Raw genomic sequence first — 26,906 nt, 5'->3', positions numbered from 1 at the left:
ATGGTTGTGTGGGATGTCATCGACCGTGCTGTCAAGCACCAGATTGCTAATAGAACATGTGGTTAGTTCATACTTAAAATACCTATCCAGGCATTGTAAGATCTAGCATGCATCAACAACGCATAACCAAAGGATGTGGGATATGTGTCAATGATTAGTGGAATCAGGTGTATTTTGATTAAGACAATAAAACAGAAAATGAATAGACTGTTTTGGGTCCCCATTAATCAACACAGTTCTATCCTAAAATCCTATAAAAACATCAGTTATAAATACAAGATTTCTGAATGGTGAATCTACATGCCAACCACATCCACATATGAACAATATATCAATTCATACATTATAATGTCCTTCTCATAAAAAGGATGTCTGGATATGGTTCATATAAAAACCTTTGTATTTTGATTCAGACAGAGAATAACTGTGATCTCAAATGAATAGCCTGTTTAGCACCCATTCATCAATCTAAGTGACAGTAAATAACATCCCCATCAAAATACATCAGTTTAAATTAGAGACATCATGATTTCTGAATGCGCTTTCTCAGTCCACCACATCCACATATGCAGTGAAAGATGTCAGACCAAAGAATTCCCCAAAATCTGTCTTCTCACAAAAACGTAAATATGTATCCCAAAAAAACTGAATATTTCTGCGGATCTCTGTTTTGATCTACGTCCCCCACAGGTAACACTGATGTTTCAACTTCTGTCTGTAGTGTCTGAACCGTTTGGACTAAAACTATTTCCACTTAATCACCTACAAAAAGGACTCTCACCAACACGATGGTGTTCTCCGCAAATCTGATATTGTGTTATTCATAGTATAGTAGGAAAGGAAATCTCTTATTTTTGATACGACCCCCACAAGTGTCACATGGACTCGTCTGAAGGTACCAACACAAATGAATACACGTATGGAGGTAGTTTTGTGCCAACAAAAACATGGGGATAAATATGTATCCCAAAAAAAACTAAATATTTCCTGAGTTTTCTTATATGTCCTAGATGTAGGACAGACACTTTTAGAGGTTTTAACACCTTTGCTGTGGTTATGTGTGTATGTGTAACCATGTACCCACATCAGTGAAACCACCACAGATCATATCATAGAACATACTGTATGTACAGTTATCAGATGTATCAGTTGGTCTTGGAGGAAACACAGTGCATTGTGCTCCACACAAAGGAGGCTGATGGAAGGAGCTATAGGAGGACGGGCTCATTCTAATGGCCAAAATGGAATTCATGAAATGGTCCCAAACACATCAAACACATGGAAACAACGTGTTTGACTCTTTTCCATTGATTCCATTCCAGCCATTACAATGAGCCTGTCCTCCTAAATCCCCTCTCACCAGCCTCCTCTAGCGCCACAGTGATAAAGTCTATTGAGTCAAACCATGGAACTGCCCCTGTTTATGTCCTATGAAGCTGTGAAAGGGCACATTTGGGGTGGTGATATTTATACAAAAATATGTGATGAGTTAGATATCAACCAAACCAGAGAATCTGTCACACCCTGGTCTTAGTATTTTGTGTTGTCTTTATTATTTTGGTCAGGCCAGGTTGTGACATGGTTATTTATGTGGTGTGTTTTGTCTAGGGGTTTTTTGTAGGTTATGGGATTGTGGTGTAGTATAGTAGTCTAGTAAAGTCTATGTTTGCCTGGAGTGGTTCTCAATCAGAGGCAGGTGTTTATCGTTGTCTCTGATTGGGAACCATATTTAGGCAGCCATATTCTTTGAGTGTTTCGTGGGTGATTGTTCCGGTCTCTGTGTTTGTTTGCTCAAGATAGGGCTGTTTTGGGTTTTCACGGTTTGTATTGTTCGTTATTATCTTTATTAAAGATGTATCAAGACAACATCGCTGCGTTTTGGTCCTCCTCTCCTTCGACACAAGAAAACCTTAACAGAATCACCACAGAACCAGTAAAGAACTTTAATTTTACCACAGGGTGTTGCACTGAGGATGAGCAAGAACTTTTCTTACAAGACGTATGACAGCTATGATGACATAATGACCCCAGGGCTCTGAGTTGTAATTCCTAATTCTACAGCTCTGACTGATGGTCAACATTCTATACTAGAGGAACTCCTCTAACCTGTTGAGCAGGGAATTTCAAATGGCGAATGGCAAATAGTGACTTTAAAAAAGTTAGAGTTGAATAATTGCTGTGAAAGGAGAAAACTGAAGATGGATCAACATTGTAGTTGCTCCACAATATTAACCTGTGAGGACAGACGATGGGAGATAAGAAGCAAGTACAGGGGGGAATAATTCATAAATAATGGAGATGAAACTAAACAAGGCCAGTGTCTGGACAAGAGGAACACAATCACATCAATGCTGAAAGGGGAAGAAACTGAGGAAGTGACAGATATAGGGGAGACAATCAAAAAGGTAAAAGAGTCCAGGTGAGTCCCAATAAGTGCTGATGCACGTAACGATGGTGACAGGTGTGCGTAATGATGGGGGGCAGGCGTGACATAACCTACATGACAGAATGAAAAGAAGGAAGCCTGTACAGAATAAAAATATTCCAAAACATGCCTCCAGTTTGCAACAAGGTACTGAAGTAAAACTGCAAAAGATGCTTCAAAGAAATTAACTTTATGTCTTGAATATGAAGCGTTATAAGAGAACCTGGTTCAGTTTGCTTTCCAACAGACACTGGGAGACAAATTCACCTTTCAGCAGGACAATACTCTAAAACACAAGGCCAAATATACACTGGAGTTGTTTACCAAGATGACATTGAATGTTCCTGAGTGGCCTAGATACAGTTTTGACTTAAATAAGATTCAAAATCTTTGGCAAGACTTGAAAATGGCTGTCTAGCAATGATACGTTTGCATCCTGTAGCTCCAACTCCAAAAAGTTCTGGGACACTGTGAAGTCCATGGAAAACAAGAGCACCTCCTCCCAGCTGCCCACTGCACTGAGGCTAGGGAACACGGTCACCACCGACAAATCCATGATTATTGAAAACTTCAACAAGCATTTCTCAACGGCTGGCCATGCCTTCCGCCTGGCTACTCCAACCTCGGCCAACAGCTCTGCCCCCCCGCAGCTCCTCGCCCAAGCCTCTCCAGGTTCTCCTTTACCCAAATCCAGATAGCAGATGTTCTGAAAGAGCTGCAAAACCTGGACCCGTATAAATCAGCTGGGCTTGACAATCTGGACCCTCTATTTCTGAAACTATCCGCCGCCATTGTCGCAACCCCTATTACCAGCCTGTTCAACTTCTCTTTCATATCGTCTGAGATCCCCAAGGATTGGAAAGCTGCCGCAGTCATCCCCCTCTTCAAAGGGGGAGACACCCTGGACCCAAACTGTTACAGACCTTTGCCCATTCTGCCTTGCCTATCTAAGGTCTTCGAAAGCCAAGTCAACAAACAGGTCACTGACCATCTCGAATCCCACCGTACCTTCTCCGCTATGCAATCTGGTTTCCGAGCCGGTCACGGGTGCACCTCAGCCACACTCAAGGTACTAAACGACATCATAACCGCCATCGATAAAAGACAGTACTGTGCAGCCGTCTTCATCGACCTTGCCAAGGCTTTCGACTCTGTCAATCACCATATTCTTATCGGCAGACTCAGTAGCCTTGGTTTTTCGGATGACTGCCTTGCCTGGTTCACCGATTACTTTGCTGACAGAGTTCAGTGTGTCAAATCGGAGGGCATGCTGTCCGGTCCTCTGGCAGTCTCTATGGGGGTGCCACAGGGTTCAATTCTCGGGCCGACTCTTTTCTCTGTATATATCAATGATGTTGCTCTTGCTGCGGGCGATTCCCTGATCCACCTCTACGCAGACGACACCATTCTATATACTTTCGGCCCGTCATTGGACATTGTGCTATCTAACCTCCAAACGAGCTTCAATGCCATACAACACTCCTTCCGTGGCCTCCAACTGCTCTTAAATGCTAGTAAAACCAAATGCATGCTTTTCAACCGATCGCTGCCTGCACCCGCATGCCCGACTAGCATCACCACACTGGATGGTTCCGACCTTGAATATGTGGACATCTATAAGTACCTAGGTGTCTGGCTAGACTGCAAACTCCCCTTCCAGACCCATATCAAACATCTCCAATCGAAAATCAAATCAAGAGTCGGCTTTCTATTCCGTAACAAAGCCTCCTTCACTCACGCTGCCAAGCTTACCCTAGTAAAACTGACTATCCTACCGATCCTCAACTTCGGCGATGTCATCTACAAAATTGCTTCCAACACTCTTCTCAGCAAACTGGATGCAGTTTATCACAGTGCCATCCGTTTTGTCACTAAAGCACCTTATACTACCCACCACTGCGACTTGTATGCTCTAGTCGGCTGGCCCTCGCTACATATTCGTCGCAAGACCCACTGGCTCCAGGTCATCTACAAGGCCATGCTAGGTAAAGCTCCGCCTTATCTCAGTTCACTGGTCACGATGGCAACACCCATCCGTAGCACGCGCTCCAGCAGGTGTATCTCACTGATCATCCCTAAAACCAACACCTCATTCGGCCACCTTTCGTTCCAGTACTCTGCTGCCTGTGACTGGAACGAATTGCAAAAATCGCTGAAGTTGGAGACTTTTATCTCCCTCACCAACTTCAAACATCAGCTATCTGAGCAGCTAACCGATCGCTGCAGCTGTACATAATCTATTGGTAAATAGCCCACCCATTTTCACCTACCTCATCCCCACAGTTTTTATTTATTTACTTTTCTGCTCTTTTGCACACCAGTATCTCTACCTGTACATGATCATCTGATCATTTATCACTCCAGTGTTAATCTGCAATATTGTTTTTATTTGCCTACCTCCTCATGCCTTTTGCACACATTGTATATAGACTCACTTTTTTTCTACTGTGTTATTGACTTGTTAATTGTTTACTCCATGTGTAACTCTGTGTTGTCTGTTCACACTGCTATGCTTTATCTTGGCCAGGTCGCAGTTGTAAATGAGAACTTGTTCTCAACTAGCCTACCTGGTTAAATAAAGGTGAAATAAAAAAATAAAATAAAAAATACACAACCAACTTGACAGACCTTGAAGAATATTGTACATTCCATGTGTGCAAAGCTCTTATAAATTTACCCAGAAAGAGTCACAGCTGTAATCACTGCCAAATGTAATTTGTTTGAATACTTATGTAAATTAGATATTTCTGTACCTCATTTTCAATATAATTGTAAAACACTTTTTTTGTTAGAAGTTTGAATTGTTAGATTAAACTTGTTAGATATTGCTGCACTGTCGGAACGAGAAGCACAAGCTACACTCGGAATAACATCTGCTAACCATGTGTATGTGACCAATACATTTAGATTTCGATTTGATTTGAATCACTTTTGGCAGCTATTACAGCGGTGAATCTTTCTGGGTCCCTAAGAGCTTTGCACACCTGGATTTTACAATATTTGTCCATTATTCCTTTAAATATTCTTCAGCCTCTGGTAAGTTGGTTGTTGATTATTGCAAGACAGTCATTTTGAAGTCTTGTCATAGATCTTCAAGCCGAAGTCCAAACTGTAACTAGGCCCACAGGAACATTCAATATAACTCCTACATACAGTTGGCCTTCTAATCACAACAGACTAAATGTGTTTGAATTGAACAATCAAACTTCTATTTAAGGCTACTTGTACATTACATCATCACACAATCCCAACATTATGTAATCCTCTATTATACAATGATAATGTCTCCCTTAGAATTTTGCTGACATGCATTTTTTTAACCTTAATTTAACCAGGCAAGTCAGTTAAGAACAATTTCTTCTTTTCAATGACGGCCAAGGAACATTGGGTTAATTGCCTTTTTCAGGGACAGAATGACAGATTTGTACCTTGTCAGCTCGGGGATTCAAACTTGCAACCTTTCAAATACTAGCCCAATGCTCTAACCACTAGGCTACCCTGCCGCATCATTGTATAGTTGCCGTAAATTCTTAATCCGGGCCCAGAGTGGAAGGGAGTTTACCAAGGTACCAACAATGTGACCTATGTATCAAACTTCCCTCACCCAAATACATGTCAAGACTGAAGTTTCCACCTTGTTCCACAACCGCTGGGTCTGCGGTCCAGAAAAGGGCATCATATTTCCAACTGAGAAAGTATTTAAACTAGAATTGGATCAGATCATTGGATCAGATCATCTTGGAATCTCATTCGGAGGAGAGAGTTCCAGGTATCTGTTGAACTTCACTACCTGCCTTGAACTCTGAACCTGACAAGATGGCAAAGCTTGCTGTGATTCTCTCTACTCTGCTGCTGCTGTTGTTGGCACTGATGACTCTGGGTGAAACTAGTAAATAGGACAGGAACTGTCATCTAATGTGCTGTTTGCTACCATCAGTGTCAAATCAAATCAAATCAAAGTTTATTTGTTACGTTCGCCGAATACACCTTTTTGAAATGCTTACTTACAAGCCCTGATCAAAAGGTTGCAAAGTTCAAGGGGGCCTGTATTAGGTGAACAATAGATACGTAAAAAAATAAAAAATATCAGTAAAAGACAGTGAATAATAACAGTAGTGACGCTATAACAGTAGCAAGGATATATACAGTAGGAAGGCTGTATACAGTAGCGAGTCTATATACAGTAGCGAGGCTATACACAGACACCGGTTAGTCAGGCCAATTGAGGTAGTATGTACATGAATGTATAGTTAAAGTGACTATGCATATATGATAAACAGAGATTAGCAGCAGCGTAAAAGAGGGGTTGGGGAGGAGACAATGTGAAGAGTCCGGGTGGCCATTTGATTACTTGTTCGGGAGTCTTATGGCTTGGGGTAAAAGCCCCCCTCCAAAGGTGCGGACTCCGGCCGCAAACCTGAACCTATAGGGGAGAGTCCGGGTGGGCATCTACTCTCGGTGGGGGCTCCGGTGCGGGACGCAGACCCCGCTCCTCTTGAGGCCCCCTCCCCCACGTCGGTGGCACCTCTGGTGCAGGGATAGTCGCCGGGACCTCAGGACCGTAGACCGTCGCCAGAGGCTCTGGACTGGGAACCCTCGCTGAAGGCTCTGGACTGGGAACCCTTGCCGAAGGCTCTGGACTGCAAGGGCGCCGAACCCGACCGTCGCAAGGGCGCCCGAACTGGGGATCGTCGCGGAGGCTCTGGACTGGGGACCGTCGCCGGAGGCTCCGGACTGGGGACCGTCTGGACTGGACTGGGGACCGTCGCCGTGAACTGGGGACCGTCTGAGGCTTTGGACTGGGACCGTCGCCGGAGGCTCTGGACTGGGGACCGTCGCCGGAGGCTCTGGACTGGGGACCGTCGCCGGAGGCTCTGGACTGGGGACCGTCGCAAGGGGCGAACTGGGGATCGTCGCCGTAGGCTCCGGACTGGGGACCGTTGTCAGGGCTTTGGACTGGGGACCGTCGCCGGAGGCTCTGGACTGGGGACCGTCGCCGGAGGCTCCGGACTGGGGACCGGACTGCCGACCGTCGAGGCTCTGGACTGGGGACCGTCGCCGGAGGCTCCGGACTGGGGACCGTCGCCGGAGGCTCTGGACTGGGGACCGTTCTGGACTGGGGACCGTCGCCGGAGGACTGGGGACTTCTGGACTGGGGACCGTCTCCGAAGACTCCGGACTGGGGACCGTCGCTGGAGGCTCCTTTTCCTGGATCATCACTGGAGGCTTCGTGCCCTGGATCATCACTGCAGGCTCCGGGCCATGGATCATCACTGGGCCATGGATCATCACTGGAGGCTTCGTGCCATGGATCATCACTGGAGGCTTCGTGCCATGGATCATCACTGGAGGCTTCGGGCCATGGAGCATCACTGGAGGCTTCGTGCCATGGATCATCACTGGAGGCTTTGTACGTGGAGCCGGAACAGGTCTCATCGGACTGAGGAGACGTACTAGAAGCCTGGTGCGTGGAACTGGAACAGGTCTCACAGACTGGGGAGATGCACTGGACGCCTGGTGCGTGGAGCAGACACCGGATACACTGAGCCATGGAGGGACACTGGAGGTCTCGAGAGTAGAGCTGGCACAACCCGTCCTGGCTGGATGCTTACTTTCGGGGCGCTGACACAGGACGCACTGGGCAGTGAAGGCGCACCGGAGACAAAGTATACAGAGCCGGCGCAGGATATCCTGGGCCGAAGAGACGCACCGGAGACCAGGAGCACTGAGCCGACACCATCCGACCTGGCTGAATGCCCACTCTAGTACGGAAAATGTGAGGAGCTGGCACAGAGCGCATCGCTGTGAATGCGCACTGGAGACACGTGCATTCTTACCTTTTAGCACGGAAAATTGGCTCAGGTCTGTGTTGGACTTGGTGTAGGCTAGCCTGTGTTGGGGTTGGTGTAGGCTAGCCTGTGCTGGGCTTGGTGTAGGCTAGCCTGTGTTGGGATTGGTGTAGGCTAACCTGTGCTGGGCTTGGTGTAGGCTAGCCTGTGTTTGGATTGGTGTAGGCTACCCTGTGCTGGGTTTGGTGTCGGCTAGCCTGTGTTGGGCTTGGTGTAGGCTAGCCTGTGCTGGGCTTGGTCTAGACTAGCCTGTGTTGGGCTTGGTGTAGGCTAGCCTGTGTTGGGATTGGTGTAGGCTAGCCTGTGCTGGGCTTGGTGTAGGCTGGCCTGTGTTGGGATTGGTGTAGGCTACCCTGTGCTGGGCTTGGTGTCGGCAAGCCTGTGCTGGGCTTGGTGTAGGCTAGCCTGTGTTGGGATTGGTGTAGGCTAGCCTGTGCCCACGTTTTACACCTTTCCCACATAGAGCCAATGCAGTCATGTTTGCTGGTTAGGCTAATCCTGCATTAATGAAATGATTTCAGCATGAGGAGAGGAAGAAAACAACTCATTGAATCATACTAAAGACTGCATTATCATTGAAACATGACAAAAGAAGCCTACGTTGATAATAACTTATTGACCACCATATCTTCTCTAGGGTAGGGGGCAGCATTGGGAATTTAGGATGAAAAGCATGCCCAAATTAACCTGCCTACTACTCAGCCATAAGAGCTAGAATATGCATATAATTAGTACATTTGGATAGAAAACACTGAGTGTTTTAAAACTTAGTTTCTAAAACTGTTTGAATGATGTCTGTGTGTATAACAGAACTCATATGGCAGGCAAAAACCTGAGAAAAAATCCGACCAGGAAGTGGGAAATCTGAGGTTTGTAGTTTTTCAACTCTTGGCCCATCGAATACACAGTGTCTATGGGGTGATATTGCACTTCCTAAGGCTTCCACTAGATGTCAACAGTCTTTAGAACCTTTGATGCTTCTACTGTGAGGTGGGGGCGAATGAGAGGGGAATGAGTCAGAGGTCTGTCAGAGAGCTCAGTCTCGCACGTTCACGTGATAGTTAGCATGCGTTCCATTGCATTTCTACAGACAAAGGAATTCTCCCTTTGGAACATTATCGAAGAAACATCCTAAAGACTGATTCTATACTTTGTTTGACATATTTCTACGGACTGTAACGGAACTTTTTGACTTTTCATCTGCTCCTAGTGATCGCGTGTCATGAATTTGGAATACTGGGCTGAACGCGCTAACAAAAAGGAGGTATTTGGACATAAATTAAGATTGCTTTCTATTGAATATCATCAAAGGTAAGAGAATATTTAGAATGCTATTTCTGACTTGGCGGATATCTGTTTGGGTTGTTTGGTCTCTGAGCACCGTACTCAGATTATTGCATGGTTTGCTTTTTCCGCAAAGTATTTTTGATGTCTGACACAGCGCGTGCATTAAGGAGTAGTGGATCTAAAATTCCATGCATAACAGTTGTGTATCTTTTAGCAATGTTCATTATGAGTATTTCTGTAAGTTGATGTGGCTCTCTGCAAAATCACCAGATGTTTTGGAACTACTGAACATAACGCGTCAATGTAAACTGAGATTTCTGGATATAAATATGAACTTTACCGAACAAAACAAACATGTATTGTGTAACATGAAGTCCTATGAGTGTCATCTGATGAGGATAATCAAAGGTTAGTGATTCATTTTATCTCTATTTCTGCTTTTTGTGACTCCTCTCTTTGGCTGGAAAAATGGCTGTGTTTTTCTGTGACTTGGCTCTGACCTAACATAATGGTTTGGTTTGCTTTCGTCGTAAATCCTTTTTGAAATCGGACACTGTGCCTGGTTATATAACAAGTGAATCTTTAAAATGGTGTAAATTACTTGTATGTTTGAGGAATTTTAATTATGGGATTTATTTCTGTTGTTTTCTGAGCGTCCCACGTACCGTAGAGAGGATATATTATTGATTCAATTCTGTATCAATGAATGAACAAGAAAATATGGTTATGAGACTCTCACGGCAGATGTTGGATCAATATCCACCTTCGTGACATGGCACGCAGGCACACACACACACACACACACACACACACACACACACACACACACACACACACACACACACACACACACACACACACACACACACACACACACACACACACACACACACACACACACAAAGATGTTATTAAGAACCTGGTTCCTTTTGGGTTCCATGTACAACACTTTCCACAGATGCTTCAACATGGAACCCAAATGGATCTATGTGGAAATAAAAAAGGGTTCTCCCCGGAACCAAAAAGGGTTCTCCTACGGGGACAGCCGATGAGCCGTTTTGGAACCAATTTTTCTAAGAGGGTACATACCCATCTAACTTCCTGTCAGATTGATTTAAGTGGGAAAACACATCATGATCTACATCACACTGGGTCAATGAACAGCCCCCCTCCCCCCAAACCTCAAACCCCTGGCAGTTAGCGGGAGAGATAGGGCAGGGGAAGGAGGAGAGAGAGGCAGAGAGAGGAGGGAGAGAGAGAGAGAGAGGGGAGAGAGGGAGAGGGAGGAAGAAAGAGAGAGATTGAGAGAGAGAGGGAGTAGAGTTGGGGAGAGAGGGGAGAGAAAGAGAGACGGTTAGTGGGGAGAGAGCAGGGAGAGAAAGAGAGGGAGGAAGAGTGGGAGAGAGGGAAAAGGAGGTAGAGAGAGAGATGGGGAGAGAGGGAAGGAGATAGATGGTGATAGGGATGAAGAGAGAGGGGAAGAGAGCATTTCCATCAGCATGTTTGGCTGCATATCTGTTATGGTTGAGTTGACACACCGGGTCAATAACAGTTGTAATGAGTTTTGGTTCATGTTTCTGAATTGGGATTTCCATCTCTATCTGAGATGCAGAGTACATGGTGTTTTCATACCTCAGACGTTTGATATTCCTATTTGATTGTCCAGTGGACTAGGCCTAACAAATATATTTGGTTTAGCACATATGAAAATAACTATGCATTTTCTTCCTGTAAATTGACCAATATATTAATACTAGCTGCACCCAGCCCTATGGCAGTAAATCATTGCATCAGATTTTGCAATTCAATGCAATGGTCACGTCTGCTCCCTCTCCCTGGCGCTCGAAGGCACCAGGCTCCCCAGCAGTACGCACTCCTGCCACCGTCAGTACGCACACCTGCCTTTCCCCATCATGTGCATCAGTGTATTATTGGACTCAGCTGGACTCACCTGTTTATTACCTCCCCTATATTTGTCAGTTCCCCATCTCTGTTCCCGTCTGCATTGTTTGTCGTCTGTCCGTATGTTTCCCGGGGCTGAGGCTGTTGCTTGTTCCTTGTCTGTTCCTATTAAATGTTGACTCCCGGTCGCTACTTCTCATCTCCAGCGTCAGCTCTTACAGCATTTGAATATTTCATGACTGTAACAATAGAATTATAACTTAATTATATGAATGAAATCACAACAACAAAGTATGAATACATGCTACTAATAATCTATTGTCAACAATCCCGTCTATTTGAAACATTTAGATTTTTTTATCACTGTTCATGTGTTGAACTATTGAATTCTCACAAGAAAATAATTTGGTTAAAAATGCAGAATGAGAACTTCCAGAACTGGAATTTCACTGCTTTGGTAGCAGAGACAACAGTGTGTGTTGTGACACAGTTTGGAATTTGGGAATTTAACACTGATTGATGACTCAGTGCTGATGTCACTTGTTCCTCTTGGTTGTGCTACCTTAATATATGATTATGAACAGCTCTTGTAAATAGTCATATATATGATTGTTTTGAATGAATATGCATTTGTCACAACATCAACACTTTCCTAAAACCTCAAAAGGAACAAGAAGAAACATTTGTTTGAAACTCCTGTTGTTAGCCAGGTAGAAGTTATTGTACATTGTATACAACCATCAAGGCCAGGTCTATGTAGATTTCAATGTAATCCAAAAATAACAATTTGGAGCTTAAACACCATAGACATACAAAGTAAATATACTGTATGTCATCTCTACAAGGCCTTTGGAATAGGAGTGTTTTTTAAGAAACTTTGAGAGTGATTCAGCCTCTGCTGACCTCTCATGGTGTAGTGTCCTCCACTGTCACTACATCAACCCACTGGTGACCTCTCATGGTGTAGTGTCCTCTACAGTTACTACATCAACCCACTGGTGACCTCTCATGGTGTAGTGTCCTCTACAGTTACTACATCAATCCATTGGTGACCTCTCATGGTGTAGTGTCCTCCACAGTTACTACATCAATCCATTGGTGACCTCTCATGGTGTAGTGTCCTCCGCTATTACTACATCAATCCATTGATGACCTCTCATGGTGTAGTGTCCTCCACTGTCACTACATCAATCCACTGGTGACCTCTCATGGTGTAGTGTCCTCCACTGTCACTACATCAATCCAATGGTGACCTCTCATGATGTAGTGTCCTCTACAGTTACTACATCAGTCCACTGGTGACCTCTCATGGTGTAGTGTACTCCACTGTCACTACATCAACCCACTGGTGACCTCTCATTGTGTTGTGTCCTCTACAGTTACTACATCAACCCACTGGTGACCTCTCATGGTGTAGTGTCCTCTACAGTTACTACATCAACCCACTGGTGACCTCTCATTGTGTTGTGTCCTCTGCAGTTACTACATCAACCCACTGGTGACCTCTCATTGTGTAGTGTCCTCTACAGTTACTACATCAACCCACTGGTGACCTCTCATTGTGTTGTGTCCTCTACAGTTACTACATCCACCCACTGGTGACCTCACATTGTTGTGTCCTCTACAGTTACTACATCAACCCACTGGTGACCTCTCATTGTGTTGTGTCCGCTACAGTTACTACATCCACCCACTGGTGACCTCTCATGGTGTAGTGTCCTCTACAGTTACTACATCAACCCACTGGTGACCTCTCATTGTGTTGTGTCCTCTACAGTTACTACATCCACCCACTGGTGACCTCTCATGGTGTAGTGTCCTCTACAGTTACTACATCAACCCACTGGTGACCTCTCATTGTGTTGTGTCCTCTACAGTTACTACATCCACCCACTGGTGACCTCTCATTGTGTAGTGTCCTCTACAGTTACTACATCATCCCACTGGTGACCTCTCATTGTGTTGTGTCCTCTACAGTTACTACATCCACCCACTGGTGACCTCTCATGGTGTATTGTTCTCCACAGTTACTATACGATATTTTCTCTATCTGTCTGCTTCATAAGTTAGTATCTGTCATTGTGCTGTCCAAAAAAGTAACCTTTATTGAACTAGGCAAGTCAGTTAATTAATAATTGGGATAGGCGGGACGCAAATGTCTCAACTGGCCAATTCCCAGGGAGAATGCAGAGCGCCAGATTCAAATAAAATACTATAAAATTCAAACTTTCATTAATCACACATGTAAGATACTCAATTAAAGCTACACTCGTTGTGAATCCAGCCAACATGTCAGATTTTAAAAATACTTTTCGGCGAAAGCAAAAGAAGCTATTATCTGATAGCCTGCAACATCTGCACCAGCAGTAAACAAAGGAGTTAGCATATTTCAACCCTGCAGGCACTAAACAAAACGCTGAAATAAATAATAAAACATGCATTACCTTTGACAAGCTTCTTTAGTTGGCACTCCAATGTGTCCCATAAACATCACAATTGGTCCTTTTGTTTGATTAATTCCGTCCATATATATCCAAAATGTCCATATATAAAGTTTGTTTGATCCAGAACAAAACAGCTTACAAAAAACGCAATGTCACTCCAAAATATTTCAAACTACTTTTGTAATACAAATGTAGGTATTTTTAAACGTTAATAATCGATCAAATTGTAGTCGGGTCTTTCTGAGTTCAATACAGGAATGAAAACAAACCAGCGCTGCTTTTCACGTCTTGCACAACTCACAAAAGTGTCCCCAGTTCCGAGTTGGCCTACTTCTTCATTGCACAAAGGAATAACCTTACCCAAATTCCAAAGACTGGTGAAATCGAGTGGAAGCGGTCGGAACTGAAAACAGGTTCCTATGAAATATCCCTTGGCAAAGACAACAAAGGGAACAGAGAGGGGAAAAAAGAAATCTGAACAGTTAGTCCTCGGGGTTTTGCCTGCTACATAAGTTCTGGTATACTCACAGACATGATTCAACAGTTTTAGAAACTTCAGTGTTTTCTATCCAAATCTATGAATAATATGCATATTTTATATTCTTGGCATGAGTAGCAGGAAGTTGAAATTGGGCATGCTATTTATCCAAAAGTGAAAATTCTGCCCCCTAGCCCCAAGAGGTTTTAAGTGCAAATTCTCATTTGCAATGACGGCCAAAACCGGCCAAACCTGGACGATGCTGGGCCAATTGTGCGCCGCCCTATGGGACTCCCAATCACGGCCAGTTGTGATACAGCCTGGATTCAAACCAGGGATGTCTGTAGTGACACCTCAAGCACTGAGAGGCAGTGTCTTAGACCGCTGTGGCATTCAGGAGCCCCCCCTCATACCACACAAGATGAATACACAAAAGAAGTGAGAATTCTTAGTAAAATATACATTATTTATTATAAATATAAAATGTAACAGTAACTGTTAAATGTAACAGATGTGATCAATGATCTGATCATACACAAGACCTTTATGAATAAAAGGGTTAAAACGTGAGATTTCTGATGCTCATACAACAAGATTATACCATTAAACTCTGCCAACACAGATGATTTCATATACAATGTGATAAAATGCTGGGTTCGTTGTCTGAGTCAGGCTCAGGACACAGGTTTGAGAAAACACAAAAGACTTTACTCTATTCAAAACCGGAATATCTCCAACAAGGAAACATAACATATAGAGAAAAACCCTCCAACACACACGGTAACACAAAACAATCACGGATGAAACAGAAAGGTAGACGAGAGGGTAAATAAGGAACATAATAAGGGAATAGAAATCAGGTGTGCGTAGTCAAGACAAAACAAAAGGAAACATGGAGCGGTGATGACTAGAAAGGCGGTGACGTCGAACGCCGCCCGAACAAGGAGAGGAGCCGACCTCAGCCGAAGTCGTGACATTCAAATAGGTTATGTAAAATAATAAATTAGGTGGTTCCAGCCCTGAATGCTGATTGGCTGACAGCTGTAGTATGTCAGACCCTATACTATCGGTATGACAATGAATCATATTTTTACTGCTCTAATTATGTTGGTAACCAGTTTATAATAGCAATAAGGCTCCTCGGGGTTTGTCATATGTGGCCAATATACCATGGCTCAGGGCTGTGTCCAGGTGCTCCGCGTTGCTTATATTCTTCATTTATTATACTTTTCAGCACAGAGAAATGTCTGATAAAATTCAGGTAGTTGGATAAACTTAGAGATAGCAGGGTTCCAGCATGTTTGCATTCTCCTCCGTCAATGAAGATAGCAACACAAACTCTTCGTCCCGTGTACCCTTGTGATGAGAACTATTCCTATGACCTTTTCTTGTTCAATCGTTCCGCTCTCTCCCTGTAGAGAAGAAATAAAGTTATGTCATCCATTTCTTATACCATCGTTTTACCTAATATCCTTATGATAAACCCTACACACACTGTCAGTATAATTCATTTCCATGGAACCAAATCATTTAATCCTGAATAAATATGAATGAATTCCTACCTCAGCTTGCGAACAGCTTTCATAACCCAGCCCTTGGTGGGATCCATACATGGGAATCTTCCTCTGACAGTGTGGAAACTGGAAGAGAACATGTTGAAGAGACAACATCAGTCAATCATCAGTGCTTTACAGGCTTACATCTCTATAACATCACAATGGAATATCACATCGCAAATGAATCAATACAAATAATATCAAGTTATCAAATTGTTTTACTTCTGTTGTACAATTATTTTATACTTAATGATATACTTAAATTGAAGAAATGTGTTACAATTAATCTTTTCATTTTACTTGCAATTTGTCCCAGTTCTACTGTTAGGCCTTCCAGAGTCACTCACATGATAGCATCAATGTTGCACCCGTCATTCACTGTCTGTATGGAAAAGCCATGGATAAGACCAATGTCCATCCTACCCTGGGAGTATCGTGTACAACAGCCTCTAGGAAAACCTATTGAGCAAAAAGACAAGAAACGTTATCTTGTATAGCAATTAAAAAACACCATTTGCAAAAAACAAGGAGAGAGGGAGACAGAGGCAGGCAGACAGACAGACGGACTGAGACAAAACTTTCCCTTCCAATATTGACCTTGTTTTGCTGCAGAAACCTGGGCAGCAAACAGCCCCACAGCCAGGAGCACGAGCAGCACAATAACAGGGGCTCTGATCTGGGCCATCTCTTCTTCTGTGGTGCTGTGATGTGATGAGCTGCTGTCTTCAGACAAAGAGCTTCAGTGGCTGTGTGAGGTCCTACTCCTCACCAGAGCCATATATATACTCCTGGTGCAGGTAGAGAGAGGTGAAATGGGCTTTCCTTTCCACGCCTTAAAACCAAAGTTCCACAGCAGAATTTCCCCATCACATTCCCCAATGAGCAAAAAAGGGAAACAAGATTCTTGAACAGAACAAGAGGGAGGATGTTTGAACAACTTTTACATGTTTATTTATATACAGCATTTATTCTGAGCTGATTGAAATGCACGACAATGTTAGTGTACCTAAATGCTTGTACCTTTGTTGAAGTCTCCTGGGTTAAGGAATACATTTTTGGATTATGTTAAGTGAGTTTGTGTTTTATATTATATCTCAGTATTTCATTATTCTGGTGCTGGGGACCCAAAGGGTTTAGTTTTGCCCCAAACGCTACACACTTGATTCCACTAATTACCTCATCATCAAAACCCTGCTCAGACGTTGCATGCATCAACCAATGGTTGTGTGGGATGTCATCGACCGTGCTGTCAAGCACCAGATTGCTAATAGAGCATGTGGTTAGTTCATACTTAAAATACATATCCAGGCATTGTAAGATCTAGCATGCATCAGCAACAACTAGGCAGAGGAACACTCCCAATGATTAGTGGAATCAGGTGTCTAGTGCTACGGCAATAACAGAAAAGTGCAAACCTTTTGGGTCCCCATTAAGAAACACAGTTCTATCCTATGATCCTATATGAACTAGTTATAAACACAAGGAGTGTAGGGTGAATTACATGCCAACGACTGTACCTCATATGAACAATATATCAATTCTACATTATAATGTCCTTTAACCCTCATAACCAAAGGATGTGGGATATGTGTCAATCATATAAAAACCTTTGTATTTTGATTCAGACAGAGAATAACTGTGATCTCAAATGAATAGCCTGTTTACGCACCCATTCATCAATCTAAGTGACAGTAAATAACATCCCCATCAAAATACATCAGTTTAAATTAGAGACATCAGATTTCTGAATGCGCTGCTTCTCAGTCCACCACATCCACATATGCAGTGAAAGATGTCAGACCATGAGAATTCCCCAAAATCTGTCTTCTCACAAAAACGTCTGTAGCGTCTGAATGGTTCTGCGGATCTCTGTTTTGATCTACGTCCCCACAGGTAACACTGATGTGTCAACTTCTGTCTGTAGTGTCTGAACCATTTGGACTAGAAACTAATACTCCACTAACACCACACTGACTCTCACCAACACGATGGTGTTCTCCGCTTTCTCTACGACCCCCACAAGTGTCACAGGACTCGTCTGAAGGTACCAACACAAATGAATAGACGTATGGAGGTAGTTTTGTGCCAACAAAAACATGGGGATAAATATGTATCCCAAAAAAAACGATATATTTCCTGAGTTTTCTTATATGTCCTAGATGTAGGACAGACACTTTTAGAGGTTTTAACACCTTTGCTGTGGTTATGTGTGTATGTGTATCCCAAAAAACCTAAATATTTCCTGAGTGTTCTTATATCTCCTAGAAAAAGGACAGACACTTCAAAACCTGTCTTTTCTTGTGATTTATGAATGTGTTATTCAATGCTTTCTATTGGCTATAGTAGGAAAGGAAATTTGCAAATTTTATCAATTATTTTTGATACCAAGAGGGGTCCTAAAATTCAACATCAAATAGCTAAATGATCCATGGTGTGACCATCTGAAGACAATTCCATATGTTAGATTAGTAGAACACCCTCCCACCCCCGAAATGGCTCAGACTTTTCGAGGTTTTAACACCTTTATGTGTGTATGTGTAACCATGTGCCCACATCAGTGAAACCACCACAGATCATATCATAGAACATACGGTATGTACAGTTATCAGATGTATCAGTTGGTCTCGGAGGAAACACAGTGCATTGTGCGCCACACAAAGGAGGCTGATGGAAGGAGCTATAGGAGGACGGGCTCATTCTAATGGCCAAAATGGAATTCATGAAATGGTCCCAAACACATCAAACACATGGAAACAACGTGTTTGACTCTTTTCCATTGATTCCATTCCAGCCATTACAATGAGCCTGTCCTCCTAAAGCCCCTCTCACAGCCTCCTCTAGCGCCACAGTGATAAAGTCTATTGAGTCAAACCATGGAACTGCCCCTGTTTATGTCCTATGAAGCTGTGAAAGGGAACATTTGGGGTGGTGATATTTATACAAAAATATGTGATGAGTTAGATATCAACCAAACCAGAGAATCTGTCACGCCCTGGTCTTAGTATTTTGTGTTGTCTTTATTATTTTGGTCAGGCCAGGTTGTGACATAGGTATTTATGTGGTGTGTTTTGTCTAGGGTTTTTTTGTAGGTTATGGGATTGTGGTGTAGTATAGTAGTCTAGGAAAGTCTATGGTTGCCTGGAGTGGTTCTCAATCAGAGCAGGTGTTTATCGTTGTCTCTGATTGGGAACCATATTTAGGCAGCCATATTCTTTGAGTGTTTCGTGGGTGATTGTTCCTGTCTGTGTTTGTTTGCTCCAGATAGGGCTGTTTTGGGTTTTCACGTTTTGTATTGTTCGTTATCTTTATTAAAGATGTATCGAGATAACCACGCTGCGTTTTGGTCCTCCTCTCCTTCGACACAAGAAAACTTTAACAGAATCACCACAGAACCAGTGAAGAACTTTAATTTCACCACAGGGTGTTGCACTGAGGATGAGCAAGAACTTTTCTTACAAGACGTATGACAACTATGATGACATAATGACCCCAGGGCTCTGAGTTGTAATTCCTAATTCTACAGCTCTGACTGATGGTCAACATTCTATACTAGAGGAACTCCTCTAACCTGTTGAGCAGGGAATTTCAAATGGCGAATGTGAAGGGGAACTTTCAGGTGTGACTTTGTTTGGGTAGTAAATACACACAGCAGGGAAATACAAGAGGAATTAAATCTCTGATTAATCTAATTGTCACGTGTGTGTGTCTATCTTTGTGTGTGTGACTTTGATCTCGTGCACTGAAGTGCATGGATGTGGGCTGTTAGGTGTAGCTTGTGTTGATAATATGGTTATTTTCTAGGTCAGAGGAACACAGAATGTGTTGAGGCCTCAACTCAAATGGGGAAAAGTATTTCTGTGACAACAGGTCATGATGAAGGGGTTTTAACAGTCCCTCTTCAGTTGTTGCATCATAACTGTCCCTGTGACAACCACAACCTTTTCCCCCTTGAGTTTGCCACAATGCATTATGTACATGAATGTATAGTTAAAGTGACTATGCATATATGATAAACAGAGATTAGCAGCAGCGTAAAAGAGGGGTTGGGGAGGAGACAATGTGAAGAGTCCGGGTGGCCAATTGATTACTTGTTCAGGAGTCTTATGGCTTGGGGTAAAAGCCCCCCTCCAAAGGTGCGGACTCTGGCTGCAAACCTGAACCTATAGGGGAGAGTCCGGGTGGGCATCTACTCTCGGCGGGGGCTCCGGTGCGGGACGCAGAACCCGCTCCGCTTGAGCCCACCCCCCCACGTCGGTGGCGCCTCTGGTGCAGGGATAGTCGCCAGGACCTCTGGACCGTAGACCGTCGCCAGAGGCTCTGGACTGGGAACCCTCGCTGAAGGTTCTGGACTGGGAACCCTTGCCGAAGGCTCCGGACTGGGAACCCTCGCCACAGGCTCCGGACTGCCGACCGTCGCCAGAGGCGCCGAACTGGGGATCGTCGCCGGAGGCTCTGGACTGGGGACCGTCCCCGGAGGCTCCGAACTGGGGATCATCGCCGGAGGCTCTGGACTGGGGACCGTTGCCGGAGGCTCCGGACTGGGGACCGTCGCCGGAGGCTCTGGACTGGGGACCGGCGCCGGAGGCTCCGGACTGGGGACCATTGCCGGAGGATCTGGACTGGGGACCGCCGCCGAAGACTCCGGACTGGGGACCGTCACTGGAGGCTCCTTTTCCTGGATCTTCACTGCAGGCTCCGGGCCATGGATCATCACTGGAGGCTTCGGGCCATGGAGCATCATTGGAGGCTTCGTGCCATGGATCATCACTGGACGCTTTGTACGTGGAGCGGGAACAGATCTCATCGGACTGAGGAGACGTACTAGAAGCCTGGTGCTTGGAACTGGAACAGGTCTCATGGACTGTGGAGATGCACTGGACGCCTGGTGCGTGGAGCAGGCACCGGATACACTGAGCCGTGGAGGGACACTGGAGGTCTCGAGAGTAGAGCTGGCACAACCCGTCCTGGCTGGATGCTTACTTTCGGGGAACTGGCACAGGACGCACTGGCAGTGAAGGCGCACCGGAGACAGAGTACACAGAGCCGGCGCAGGATATCCTGGGCCGAAGAGACGCACCGGAGACCAGGAGCACTGAGCCGACACCATCCGACCTGGCTGAATGCCCACTCTAGCACGGCACATACGAGGAGCTGGCACAGAGCGCACCACTGTGAATGCGCACTGGAGACAGTGTGCATCACCGCATAACACAGTGCCTGACCAGTCACACTCTCCCTACGGTAAGCACGGAAAATTGGCTCAGGTCTGTGTTGGACTTGGTGTAGGCTAGCCTGTGTTGGGGTTGGTGTAGGCTAGCCTGTGTTGGGATTGGTGTAGGCTAGCCTGTGCTGGGCTTGGTGTAGGCTAGCCTGTGCTGGGCTTGGTGTAGGCTAGCCTGTGCTGGGCTTGGTGTTGGCTAGCCTGCGTTGGGCTTGGTGTAGGCTAGCCTGTGTTGGGCTTGGTGTAGACTAGCCTGTGTTGGGCTTGGTGTAGGCTAGCCTGTGTTGGGATTGGTGTAGGCTACCCTGTGCTGGGCTTGGTGTCGGCAAGCCTGTGTTGGGCTTGTTGTAGGCTAGCCTGTGCTGGGCTTGGTGTAGACTAGCCTGTGTTGGGCTTGGTGTAGGCTAGCATGTGTTGGGATTGGTGTAGGCTAGCCTGTGCCCACGTTTTACACCTTTCCCACATAGAGACAATGCAGTCATGTTTGCTGGTTTGGCTAATCCTGCATTAATGAAATGATTTCAGCATGAGGAGAGGAAGAAAACAACAAATTGAATCATACTAAAGACTGCATTATCATTGAAACATGACAAAAGAAGCCTACGTTGATAATAACTTATTGACCACCATATCTTCTCTAGGGTAGGGGGCAGCATTGGGAATTTAGGATGAAAAGCATGCCCAAATTAACCTGCCTACTAGCCATAAAAGCTAGAATATGCATATAATTAGTAGATTTGGATAGAAAACACTCTGAGTGTTTTAAAACTTAGTTGCTAAACTGTTTGAATGATGTCTGTGTGTATAACAGAACTCATATGGCAGGCAAAAACCTGAGAAAAAAATCCGACCAGGAAGTGGGAAATCTGAGGTTTGTAGTTTTTCAACTCTTGGCCTATCAAATACACAGTGTCTATGGAATCATATTGCACTTCCCAAGGCTTCCACTAGACGTCAACAGTCTGTAGAACCTTTGATGCTTCTACTGTGAAGTGGGGGCGAATGAGAGGGGAATGAGTCAGAGGTCTGTCAGAGAGCTCAGTCTCGCACTTTCACGTGATAGTTAGCATGCGTTCCATTGCATTTCTACAGACAAAGGAATTCTCCGGTTGGAACATTATCGAAGAAACATCCTAAAGACTGATTCTATACTTCGTTTGACATGTTTCTACGGACTGCAACGGAACTTTTTGACTTTTCATCTGCTCCTAGTGATCGCGTGTCATGAATTTGGAATACTGGGCTGAACGCGCTAACAAAAAGGAGGTATTTGGACATAAATTAAGAGTGCTTTCTGTTGAATATCATCAAAGGTAAGAGAATATTTATAATGCTATTTCTGACATGGTGGATATCTGTTTGGGTTGTTTTGTTCTCTGAGCGCCGTACTCAGATTATTGCAAGGTTTGCTTTTTCCGTAAAGTTTTTTTGATATCTGACACAGCGCATGCATTAAGGAGTAGTGGATCTAAAATCCCATGCATAACAGTTGTATATTTTAGCAATGTTCATTATGAGTATTTCTGTAAGTTGATGTGGCTCTCTGCAAAATCACCAGATGTTTTGGAACTACTGAACATAACGCGTCAATGTAAACTGAGATTTCTGGATATAAATATGAAGTTTCCCAAACAAAACAAACATGTATTGTGTAACATGAAGTCCTATGAGTGTCATCTGATGAAGATCATCAAAGGTTAGAGATTCATTTTATCTCTATTTCTGCTTTTTGTGACTCCTCTCTTTGGCTGGAAAAATGGCTGTGTTTTTCTGTGACTTGGCTCTGACCTAACATAATGGTTTGGTTTGCTTTCGTCGTAAAGCCTTTTTGAAATCGGACACTGTGCCTGGTTATACAACAAGTAATCTTTAAAATGGTGTAAAATACTTGTATGTTTGAGGAATTTTAATTATGGGATTTATGTCTGTTGTTTTCTGAGCGTCCCACGTACCCTAGAGAGGATATATTATTGATTAAATTCTGTATCAATCGCTGGGCTGTCCACGAGTAAAATGAATGCTCACGGCAGATGTTGGTGTCATGTCTTATTATGTCTGTTCCTGTCCTTTCTCGTCACTCTGTCTCTCTCTGCTGGTCTTATTAGGTTACCTTCTCTTTCTCTCCTTCTCCAGCTGTTCCTCATCTCCCCTAACTAGCTCATTCACCCTTTCCCCACCTGTTCCCTTTTTTCCCTCTGATTAGGTCTCTATTTCTCTCTCTGTTCCTGCTACTTTCGGTGTCAGATTCTCGTTTGTGTTTCTCATGCCAGAAGCAAGCTATCGTCTCGTTTGCTTCCACCTAGTCCTATCCTGTCGGAGTCTGCCTGGCAGGTGCATCCTGCACTCTACTAACAATCTTTTGTTCCATTGACAACGTCGGAAGAGGATCTATGCCATTCCTGTTTTTTCATTAAAAGAACTCTGTTTCTGTTAAAACCGCTTTTGGGTCTTCACTCTAGTACATAACAGAAGAATCTGACCAAGAATGGACCCAGCGGCTCCGGACCCTTTTCACTCCGCCGTCGAGATCCAGGGAGCGATGCTAGGCAGACACGAGGAGGAATTGTCTGCTGCTCGACATGCCGTTGAGACCCTGGCCGTCCAAGTCTCCGACCTCACAAGACAGGTTCACCAACTCCACCTCGATCCACCGCCCACTTCCAGGGTTTCCGAGTCTCCGGAGCCCAGGATCAATAACCCGCCGTGTTACTCTGGGGAGCCCACTGAGTGCCGCTCATTCCTCACTCAGTGTGATGTGGTGTTCTCTCTCCAGCCCAACACTTACTCCAGGAGCACAGCCCGCATCGCCTACGTCATTTCTCTCCTTACCGGACGGGCGCGTGAGTGGGGCACGGCAATCTGGGAGGCGAGGGCTGAGTGTATTAACCAGTATCAGGACTTTAAGGAGGAGATGATACGGGTTTTTGACCGTTCTGTTTTTGGGGAGGAGGCTTCCAGGGCCCTGTCTTCCCTATGTCAGGGGAATCGATCCATAACGGATTATTCTATTGAGTTTCGCACTCTCGCTGCCTCTAGTGACTGGAACGAGCCGGCTTTGCTCGCTCGTTTTCTGGAGGGTCTCCTCGCCGAGGTTAAGGATGAGATTCTCTCCCGGGAGGTTCCTTCCAGTCTGGACTCCTTAATAGCTCTCGCTATTCGCATAGAGCGACGGTTTGATCTTCGTCGCCGAGCTCGTGGAAAGGAGTTCGCGTTCTCCGTTGCCCCCTCTCCGCATCACTGCCACCTGCCGCATCACTGCCACCCTCCTCCGCCGGCTCGGATGCTGAGCCTATGCAGCTGGGGTGGTATCCGCATCTCGGCCAAGGAGAAGGAACGGAGAATCACCAACCGCCTCTGTCTCTACTGCGGCTCTGCTGGTCATTTTGTCACCTCATGCCCAGTAAAAGCCAGAGCTCATCAGTAAGAGGAGGGCTACTGGTGAGCGCAACTACTCAGGTCTCTCCTTCAAGATCCTGCACTACCTTTCCGGTCCATCTCCGCTGGCCCGGTTCATCTGCTTCCTGCAGTGCCTTGATAGACTCTGGGGCGGAGGGCTGTTTTATGGACGAGACCTGGGCTCGGGAACATGACATTCCTCTCAGACAGTTAAGGGATCCCACGGCCTTGTTCGCTTTAGATGGTAGTTCTCTCCCCAAGATTCAGCGTGAGACGCTGCCTTTAACCCTCACTGTCTCTGGTAATCATAGCGAAACCATTTCTTTTTTAATTTTTCGTTCTCCTTTTACACCTGTTGTTTAGGGTCATCCCTGGCTAGTGCGCCATAACCCTTCTATTAATTGGTCTAGTAATACTATCCTATCCTGGAATGTTTCTTGTCATGTGACCTGTTTAATGTCTGCTATCCCTCCTGTTTACTCTGTCTCTTCTTCACAGGAGGAGCCTGGTGATTTGACAGGGGTGCCGGAGGAGTATCACGATCTGCGCACGGTGTTCAGTCGTTCCAAGGCCACTTCTCTCCCTCCACACCAGTCGTATGACTGTAGTATTGATCTCCTTCCGGGAACTACTCCCCCCCGGGGTAGATTATACTCTCTGTCGGCTCCCGAACGTAAGGCTCTCGAGGATTATTTGTCTGTATCGCTCGACGCCGGTACCATAGTCTCCTCCTCCTCTCCCGCCGGAGCGGGGTTTTTTTTTGTTCAGAAGAAGGACAGGTCCCTGCGCCCATGCGTGGATTATCGAGGGCTGAATGACATAACAGTTAAGAATCGTTATCCACTTCCTCTTATGTCTTCAGCCTTCGAGATCCTGCAGGGAGCCAGGTTTTTCACCAAATTGGACCTTCGTAACGCCTACCATCTCGTGCGCATCAGGGAGGGGGACGAGTGGAAGACGGCGTTTAACACTCCGTTAGGGCACTTTGAATACCGGGTTCTTCCTTTCGGCCTCGTTAACGCTCCAGCTGTCTTTCAGGCACTAGTTAACGACGTCCTGAGAGACATGCTGAACATTTTTGTTTTCGTTTACATGGACGATATCCTGATTTTTTCACCGTCTCTCCCGATTCATGTTCAGCACGTGCGACGCGTCCTCCAGCGCCTTTTGGAGAACTGTCTTTATGTGAAGGCTGAGAAGTGCACTTTTCATGCCTCCTCTGTCCCTTTTCTCGGTTCCGTTATTTCCGCTGAGGGCATTAAGATGGATCCCGCTAAGGTCCAGGCTGTCATTGATTGGCCCGTTCCTAAGTCACGCGTCGAGCTACAGCGCTTTCTTGGCTTCGCGAATTTCTATCGTCGTTTCATCCGTAATTTCGGTCAGGTGGCAGCTCCCCTCACAGCCCTTACTTCTGTTAAGACGTGCTTTAAGTGGTCCGTTTCCGCCCAGGGAGCTTTTGATCTTCTCAAGAATCGTTTTACATCCGCACCTATTCTTGTTACACCTGACATCTCTAGACAGTTTGTTGTTGAGGTTGACGCGTCAGAGGTGGGCGTGGGAGCCATTCTTTCTCAGCGCTCCCTCTCTGACGGCAAGGTCCATCCTTGCGCGTTTTTCTCTCATCGCTTATCGCCGTCAGAACGTAATTATGATGTTGGTAATCGCGAACTGCTCGCCATCCGCTTAGCCCTAGGCGAATGGCGACAGTGGTTGGAGGGGGGCGACCGTTCCTTTTGTCGTTTGGACTGACCATAGGAACCTTGAGTACATCCGTTCAGCCAAACGACTTAATGCGCGTCAGGCTCGTTGGGCTCTGTTTTTCGCTCGTTTTCGAGTTTGTTATTTCTTATCGTCCGGGCTCAAAAACACCAAGCCTGATGCTTTATCTCGTCTCTTCAGTTCTTCTGAGGTCTCCACCGACCCCGAGGGGATTCTCCCTGAGGGGCGTGTTGTCGGGTTGACTGTCTGGGGAATTGAGAGGCAGGTAAAGCAAGCACTCGCTCACACTCCGTCGCCGCGAGCTTGTCCTAGGAACCTTCTGTTCGTTCCCGTTCCTACTCGTCCGGCCGTTCTTCAGTGGGCCCACTCTGCCAAGTTAGCCGGCCACCCCGGCGTTCGGGGTACGCGCTTCCATTCGCCAGCGTTTCTGGTGGCCCACTCGGGAACGTGACGCGCGTCGATTTGTCGCTGCTTGTTCGGTCTGCGCGCAGACTAAATCTGGGAACTCTCCTCCTGCCGGCCGTCTCAGACCGCTTCCCATTCCCTCTCGACCGTGGTCTCACATCGCTTTAGATTTTATCACCGGACTGCCTTCATCAGCGGGAAGACAGTTATTCTTACGGTTGTCG

The 26,906-nt window shown here is 45.4% G+C and overlaps 1 protein-coding gene across 1 annotated transcript; it reads right to left on the bottom strand.

Annotated features, from left to right (window-relative positions):
- Positions 1-14,876: 14,876 nt before the first annotated feature.
- On the bottom strand, positions 14,877-16,677 carry LOC135510421 (C-C motif chemokine 20-like). The gene is made up of 4 exons (XM_064931324.1): positions 16,539-16,677; positions 16,289-16,400; positions 15,948-16,025; positions 14,877-15,797 (listed from the first exon to the last, which is right to left on the bottom strand). Exons 1-4 carry the CDS (start codon positions 16,624-16,626, stop codon positions 15,761-15,763), a joined length of 315 nt encoding a protein of 104 aa, XP_064787396.1. The 5' UTR covers positions 16,627-16,677; the 3' UTR covers positions 14,877-15,760.
- Positions 16,678-26,906: the final 10,229 nt, after the last annotated feature.

This window comes from Oncorhynchus masou, chromosome 3 (genome assembly GCF_036934945.1).
Source record: "Oncorhynchus masou masou isolate Uvic2021 chromosome 3, UVic_Omas_1.1, whole genome shotgun sequence".
Lineage (NCBI taxonomy): Eukaryota > Metazoa > Chordata > Actinopteri > Salmoniformes > Salmonidae > Oncorhynchus > Oncorhynchus masou.
This window is presented reverse-complemented; position numbering and strand designations above follow the sequence as displayed.